The 8,612-nt window shown below is 35.7% G+C and overlaps 1 protein-coding gene across 1 annotated transcript; it reads left to right on the plus strand.

The window, feature by feature from the left end:
- Positions 1 to 347: 347 nt before the first annotated feature.
- Positions 348 to 8,388, plus strand: LOC149780576 (uncharacterized). Its single transcript, XM_089936398.1, has 3 exons — positions 348 to 565; positions 2,886 to 3,035; positions 6,734 to 8,388. Exons 1-3 carry the CDS (start codon positions 373 to 375, stop codon positions 6,979 to 6,981), a joined length of 591 nt encoding a protein of 196 aa, XP_089792524.1. The 5' UTR covers positions 348 to 372; the 3' UTR covers positions 6,982 to 8,388.
- The last annotated feature ends 224 nt before the right edge of the window (positions 8,389 to 8,612 follow it).

The raw sequence follows: 8,612 nt of genomic DNA on the forward strand, positions 1-8,612 counted from the left end.
GTGAGATGCAAATGCACTGAAAGATATACATTTTTAATGTAAATTCAAGGAAAATCCACATGGTCTGATCTGTCGTAAACTAATACCTTACAATGAAATCGTTGCGAAACGTGTTAGTTGATAGACAGGTGTCTACTGAAATTTTAGTTTTGGGACATTGAGGGTGCAAATTGATTTTATCAGAGTACATTAAACCAAATTATCTCACTCTGGACAACAAACTGGTAACTAAATACTTATTTAATATAAAACTGCTAACATAATACTGATTTCATATAAATACATGTTTTATTGTGTGGTGACTCCGTCTCTTTATAAAACGTATGTTTTCCTTCGCAGATTTTTTTTACATGGACCGTCTCAAAAACGAAGATGTCAGATTTCCAGTATCACCGGCTTGCTAGTTTCTCTACACTTTTGTTGGGAACCATACTTAACTTGATTGCTACCGGATCAAATTCATGGCAAGGGATTGAGGATGGCATTAATTTTGGTCTCTGGAACGTATGCTTTCAGATCCATGCGATCAAGCAGTGGACATGCTCAGCGTGGGAGATATTACCAGGTAATTTCTGTCTGTCAGATTTGCTTCTCTGAAGAAAAAAAATTATCCCTCTTCTCCACCAACCTCCATTTCAATGTAGGATATGTTCGTTCTCAGAGTCATTCAGAAAATGGGATAAAATAAAGAGCGATAAATATATATTTGGGCATGGTGACTGAAGAGACCAACTACAATAAAATCTACCCAAAAATACATGCATATTAAGCTATTAAACGATCACACTTGGTACACACACATTCGTGAGACAATTTCAATCACATTATGGAAGAAATGAACATGTATGAAACAACAAACTCATATACCAAAAAATGATCATTATGAAATATTTCCTTAAATATTTTGGAGTCGCGGTGACTCAGTGGTTAGCGTGCCAGATTCACGACCCAAAGAGTATATATTAGATTACTAACATAGGACCAGTCTGGTTCAGCTACCGTGTTGTTTCCTTGGGCACAGTACTTTACTTCAGTTGCCTCAACCATAAATAACCTACTTGTGTTGCTGTGCCGTAAATCACCTAAAATACTTTTATGTATGTATAATCAACCTCTCCAAAACGAGCTACTTCCTACTAATTCCCTTTTGCTAACGAAATTAATGAATACGACAGTGCTCTAAAAATTATTTCTCGTTTACACTTGAATGTTGTGGTGACATTCAATTGGAGTGGATTAGTTTTCACATTTTGGGTTGCTTTTCAAACTCAATGGTTCATTTTATTCTGAGAAAGAAATGAATGACTGAGCATATTTTTAAATTCTAGTCTGTCCTTTATAAAAGAAAAAGAATTTTATCTTCGCCATTTGATTTCGAATTGCAACGTTTTGATAAAACTCTCGTGCCATATGGATATTAGATCTGACGTATTTGTGATAATTCTCTGACGAAATGTGTACATACTGATATCTAACGAGAAGTCTTTTTTAATTGTTTTTTCTTCTTCTATGAAGACGAAATAATTCTGTCATACGATGCATGCATACCATCTGTATCGCAATAATATATATGGAGTCTTGTTCCCATATGAATATTCATGTGAAAGATTATACCAAAAAGCCATCCTGTCTGACATCTACCTTCGTGGAAATACATATTACTTATTGGGATAAGGGTATTTCCTGGATTCCAGCAGGGAAAATGATTGATAGTGAATCAAGAATTATGGATGTTTTTTTTAAGACCATCTGATAATGTTTCATTCTGTCTCCCCGTCTTGGAAACTTGTACAAGAAACTACATCAAAGTCTTAGTTATGTAGCATTTCCTTCGACAAATGTGAAAATCTTAAGCGTTTTTCCAATTTATTGTATGTCTTTACGTTCAGAATTTCACCACCTATTGTACTCTACTTTCACAAGGCAAACTTTCAGTACCTTTGTCAGCTGAAATTACTACACATAAAACCTTGCATTTTTCAACATTTACACTAAAACTAACAGAAACGTTGAAGTAAATTAAAACAGGCTAACGGGGCATGAGCAGAAAACTACATCATAAATTAATCCTTTTATATCGTAAATTAATTCGAATATGACATTGATTTTTTTCTTAAGCAATACAAAAGCATACAGTAAGGAAAACATGTAATTAAAGTGAAGAATGGCCGTAATGGCGTCTTCGTGTATCGTTTTTCAAGCGTGTTTTGGACAAAGGAAGTGGAATAATTGACTTTTCCAGGACATAGCCAGTTAATGTACATTGAACACGATGATCATTGTTTCAAGAGAATAGTTTTTTTTTCATTTCAGGACTTAACGGTCACACATAGGGATAGAAAGCGACGAGAGGTTTGAAATGCAGAAAGAAGCAAACAAAATATTTCATGGAGTCATAATTTTCAAAATCACTTTAGATGTATTCCTTTTCATGAAAAGTATAAATATTATTTTAAAAGTAGAACCTTGTATTTGAAATCTTGTTTGCAAAATACGAAGTATTACCTTCATTGGTAATTCTAAACCTATTGAATGCGTTTAGCATCCTCATTTAGCATTTCTATGAATAATATTGAGTGTACACACAAAAAAGCACACTCAAATACTCAGACACTTGACTTTTTTAACATTCGTACATTTCTAGATGTTTTCTACTATTTTTCCATAAGAGAATTTGTAACACAAAGACGATATAAAACAAATTAAATAAACTGAAATCGCAAAATCGAGAAAAGTTATAAGACTGACTTAGATACTCTAATAAAAAAATTTACATATTAACTTCTAGACTTAAGGTTTCTGTCATTGTTATAATTTTTTTGTTTAAAAAGTTGACTCAAAAATCTTCATTTTTTTATTAGTGTAAGTTGCCATGTCCATTTCAGACTTTATCCGGTCGGCCCAAGCGTTCTGCATCATCGGTCAGATGTGTTACATAGTGTCTGCGGTACTCATGGTCCTTTCTTTCTTTGTCCGGGCACTTCAGCGCTCCAAAGTCGTACTTATCGTCCTCTCTCTCCTCACATTCTCTGCAGGTAAGTTTTAATTTACTTCCAATTTCTGTCTTACTTTGAAATGAAATCAGCACTGCAGGAAGTTTGATCAGCATTGTCCATTTCCTTCATTTCCGCGACTACAAGTGTCCAGCATGTTCTTGAAAGACCCATATTGATCGGTACCGTATATGCTCGAAGTAAATCCATTTCAACAGGCGAGAGTAGGTTTTTTATTCCAGAATCGTAAAGCATGCAAACCACGGAAATAAGTCTGTATGCAACTACAATTATGTCGTTTTTATGGCGAATGCCTCTTCGAATGGATTTTTCGATTAAATCGGTTTTTTTTTTGAGCAATGACCGCTGGTTTTTTTTCTCTTCTAAAAGCTCTTTTATCGCTTTATTGGTTATAATCATGACCAGGAAATGGTGCCTTTCTGAAGGAAATACCGAGGCAGCCGACATGAGATGGCCTGGGTGCGTATTGAATCCGCTACCCAATAGTCCAACGCTCTCCCAACTAAGTTACCGCGGTTCCGATGTTGAAGGAATCTGTACTTAGATAATTTTGAATTTTCCACCTTTTATTCCTTAGGATTGCACGAATGTCAGCGCGCGCTTGTGTGTGTGTGTGTGTGTGTGTGTGTGTGTGTGTGTGTGTGTGTGTGTGTGTTTATTGGTAAATATTTCTGGATCATGCAACCTTAGTCGACATGGTTGAACATTTTAGGAGGAGCATCACAAATTTGCAGACTAAAACTTAGCAGATGTTATAGATCTCTGATGGCCCAAACGTGGAATAGAAATTCAAGAGAACCATGCTGTCACTTTAATTACGATCTGGTCATGTGGTCTGCATGTTGTAAATAATTTTTTTCAAGATAGAAGCATTGGCTGCAGATGATGACGTTTCATGTCTGATGTCAGGCTTATACTATCTTTTCAAAGACAGCCATACCAGAAAAGAATACAACTAGAAAGTCACTGACTCCAGTATCATGTCAATAAAGTTTATATCTGATCAATGGATGGGAATTGTATATGTGTGTGTGTATGTGTGTGTGTGTGAGAGAGAGAGAGAGAGAGAGAGAGAGAGAGAGAGAGAGTTATATATGCAGCAGTCAAATACAACGTGATGATAGCAAATATGGATCTATGTATTTACAACCTTACATTGGTAACCTCCAGACAGACAGACACACCAATGGTAACAATTTTGTTTACAAACTTGAATAACATTGTCAAGGTGTGAATACAAAGAGTATTAAAGCCAGATGAGGTTACCACCAACAGGAGCAGAACTACTCAGCATCAGTTTTGTCGACAATACATTCCACACTCACATATTGACATTGGACTGTTTCTACATAAAAGGCATTAAAAGATGCAGAGTTATCTGAGTGAGAAGTAAGTGTTAGAATTCAAAATGGAATGCAGGAGCTTAATGCTGATGCTATTGATAAAGCTCTTAGAAAAGTACCAAATAGCTTACTCGATAGCAACAAAAAAAACCCCCCAAAACAATTGGCGTTAAGCAAAGACAAACGTTAAGTGAAATTGAAGCGAATTCTGCATTTTTGGTCACAAACAATTGGGAGTCAGAGAGAGAGAGAGAGAGAGAGAGAGAGAGAGACTGTGATGAGTGTATTCAGAAGTACACAATATCCCAGCAATTATTTAAGAGAAATTCAGAAAGTTCAATCCCTGTGAAGACAGACTAGATGAATTTTACTGCAGGTACATGACAGGTGAATCATGCAATAAAATCTTTGCAGTCGTAAAGAAGTTGCTTGTTTATTCACATGGTCAGGCTTCAGTAGAGAGAGGATTATCTGCTAACAAAGAAGTAGAAGTTGAAAGAAATTAATAGAACAGTATCTACACAGAGAATGATTTGAGACGATTTACATGGGGGATGGGGGTGGGGTGGGGCATTTGCAATGTTCCTGTTACCAATGAGTTAATTTGCAATTGCATTTCAGGCTTTGACGTAGATACGAAGCCTACTTAGCCCAGGAAAGAGAAAAGAAAAAAACTGAAACAGAAAAGAAAAATGGGGCAATTATTAATGGTAATTTAAAAATTAAGGAAACAGTGCGAACTCCGAGGTTGATGATGAAACTAAAACGTTTGCTAATGAATATTCTCTGAAGGTAGAAAAGGAGGGAAATTATCACATGTTGCCCATTCTAACTCGTTTAGGCAAAAAGTAAAGAAAACATCTGGTTTGTTCAGCATGAAACTAGAGGGAAATGTAAAAGCCTTGAAGGACAGTTCAGTCTTTGTTGTGTAATATTGTTGAATTTGGACAGTGGACATAAGATGTGAATATTTTAATTTTATTGGTTTGGACAGTGGCCACCTACAGTATAAATAATTTAAAGTATTGGTTTTGACAGGGGCAACCTACAGTGTAAATAATTTAAAGTGTATAAAATGCATATAGAAAGATTGAACTAGAGAATTACATGTGGAAAAAATGAAGACTTACACATGTGCAGTTTCAAAAACATGCAAACAGCTATTGGAAAAGGTAAGATAAACTGGTTTAATGGGTCTTAAAATGGGAGATAAGGTCGCAGAAATGTCCCTAAAAGTATTTAAATTTCATTTCAGTTTGAAATATATGTATGAACCATGCTATAATAAATATTAAGTTGGAGATTTATTTGTGCATATTTTGAATGCATATTGATACCTTCATAATAGTCATAGATTTATGTGAAAATACTGACTCTTTTTGGGGATAGCAGCAGTAGTGTATCCTTGATAGAGCTCGCGTACATAATATTTTCACTCGCAATTTATACATCAATAAACACATGTGAGAACACAATGTTCCTTCAGAATATCTCTCCGAGACAATTACAAAAAAATTTTTACGATCGCATGTTTCTTGCGCACTGGTACATTATAATTGCGTGCACCATCTCACTCGTGTAAAGGGTACGATGTTCATTCGTCATCATTGCTGGGTGAGCGGTTTCCCGAGGGAATAACATAAAACCTCTCCATTAAAGACAACGGCATGTTTAGCCATGTGGGGATTACATTCCAAATCAAGAAGCATCATGCTCTACATCCATATTAGAAATAACTAGAAATCTGGTTAGAGCGCCCGCCTCTGATGTCATACCAAAGACGTATATAAAAAATGGAATTTGCAGCTACCTCGCCTCGTATGGCGCTCTGCATTAAGAGGTTAGTATTAGAACTGGTCGGCCTGGTGTCAGGATAATGTTACTGGGTTGGACATGATGCTACATGTCTGCAGCATGATGCCCCAGTGCTGGACATCACTATAAACTGTCACACTGCAGACATCGTAGAGGTATGACTGAAAAATTGTTAAAGCTACGTGTAATAATCCAACACACACACACACACACACACACACACACACACACACACACACACACACACGCACGCACGCAAACACACACGAAATCTGAATTAAGGCTGCTTTTAAATACTAATTTTTTTCCTGGCCTTTAAAAAAATATTAAGTGTTGCATGCCACTTCACTTGCATAATCCAATGGCTTTTCACAAAACTGAGGAATCTGCAAGGCAATTGCATAATAGTGACACAGTGATACTGTAAAAGGGAGGTAACTTTGTCATGCTTCGAGTACTTACTGAGTCAAATTTAATGATCAGGGTATTCAACAACCGCATCAGTTGGACTTTGCATACCTTTATGTTACAACGGATTGTAACATTATTTTCTCTTTTCAGCTTGTCTTGTGTCAATGACTGTGGTAGTAATGGGTGTCAAGGGAAAGGACTATATTTACAGCATGAAGACCGATACGGAACTAATATTTCGTTATTTTCTGAAAGGCGTTGTCTTGTCGGGTCTGTATGAAATTGGATGGTCCATGATTGTTGCTATGGTTGCCTCTCTTGTGACTTTCATCGCATTTCTCGTTTGCTTTTTTGAATACAGAGACATAACGGAAGAACCTCGACCAACACGCGTTTAACAATGCTGGTGGCATTTGTATATCGAACACGAGCTATTTCGAAACAATTGCATATTCTAACAAAATAATGACGAACTATGCTGTCCGTATCTTCTCAACGTGTGCGCATTTCATGTACTGTCATTCGATGGAGTGGCGATCATATTGAGATGTCCGTTTGGTGTGATGACGAACCAAAGGATCAAAATGTTGATATCATGCTGTGTTCGAGTTGCAGAGTTAAACGTCAATTAGCCACACACACAAAAAAAAAAATGCATAAAATTTATACCAGTACCTCATTTCAGAACAATCTGTTGAATTGCCTAATTATTCATTTTACTAGTGTACTCAACTGGCGTTGTTTTTGTACGATCAGAATCTCCGTATAGATTGAGAACCATTGTAATGCTAAAAGACGTTTTAGGAGCGGGGGAGGGAAAGGCGATACGCAGCGTTTGGAAGGTCAACATATTTTAATTTTATTTTTTCTTGTATTAATTACATTCCACAGTTTGCGGGTTTATTTAATCTTATTAAATTATAACATACCTTTGTTTAATACTAACAACTGAATCCTCAAAGCCAATATTATGTTAGACTTTGTGTTGACCTTTCACAATATCAGCATACAACGTAGCCTTTATAATCTCATCGTCACAGTTTTACAGTTGGTCTTGTTTGCATGTTTGTCAATAGTAGTTTAATGCTCCTGAGTACAACTCACAAGCACATATTAATCTGATGAATTCACAATTGACGCTGGTGTTATCTTAAAATTAAAGATTGGTAGATGAATGAGCAATCAGTGACACGAACTCGTGTTCGTTTATAGATATAGATATATCTAAACTTGATATCTTTGGTGTTTTTTCACGGCACTCAAATATTGTGCTTTTCACCCACACGATTTCGTTTCTTTAGACTTTAAAATAACCTTTAAAGTTTGAGAATGTTTGAATGAAATTGATTTCTTAGTCCCGCAGTATATTTTTCGATATATGGTGGCTTTGTTTAAGGACTGATTGCATTTAGGAAGTGTAAAATGGTCGTGATTAAGTTGACGTTTTCACGAAAAAGCTATTTTTTAAAATTAAATAGACATATTTTGTATTCGCTGCTTTTGTTTTGTTATTTTTAAAACTTGCTAGCAACTCATGGTATTCATTAGAATATGTGTGATAGCCCAGTACTTAATCTAATTCTATCAGAGACACATACAATTAAATTCTTGCTACCGCGAACAAACTACATGTGACGCAGTCCTAATATCGAGACATAGAAAATATATTTGCATTCACTTACTGGCCGTTTAGAAATGCATATTCTGTTGAAAAATATCACTGAAGGAATTATACATTATGTTTCAAAATGTCTGTGATTTAAATGTAGATGTTCACGAAAATTAAAGAATATTAGGACATATCATATTGATCTTTCGTTTCTTTTGTTTTTGTTTTGTTGTTTCTCTGTTTTTCATGGAGAGTGTTGTTATACGATTGAGAAGGATAAGGATTTCTTTGTTTTTAACTATTCCTATTACAGCAGCGAGACTTCAGTGTCTTTCACAGGTCGAAAAATTCGAATTTCTATAACTTATAAAGACCACACCGACTACACGAAATGAGACTGAATCTTAATTATCCCGAGTG

This window comes from Sinohyriopsis cumingii, chromosome 16 (assembly GCF_028554795.1).
Source record: "Sinohyriopsis cumingii isolate HCF-2022 chromosome 16, ASM2855479v2, whole genome shotgun sequence".
In the NCBI taxonomy this organism is placed as follows: Eukaryota; Metazoa; Mollusca; class Bivalvia; order Unionida; family Unionidae; genus Sinohyriopsis; species Sinohyriopsis cumingii.

Excerpts from the sequence above, each read along its gene's own strand:
- LOC149780576 (XM_089936398.1), top strand. The coding sequence starts at position 373 with ATGTCAGATTTCCAGTATCACCGGCTTGCTAGTTTCTCTACACTTTTG. Across the intron at positions 566-2,885 it reads AGCGTGGGAGATATTACCAG|ACTTTATCCGGTCGGCCCAA; the intron begins GTAATTTCTGTC and ends TGTCCATTTCAG. Across the intron at positions 3,036-6,733 it reads TCTCCTCACATTCTCTGCAG|CTTGTCTTGTGTCAATGACT; the intron begins GTAAGTTTTAAT and ends TTCTCTTTTCAG.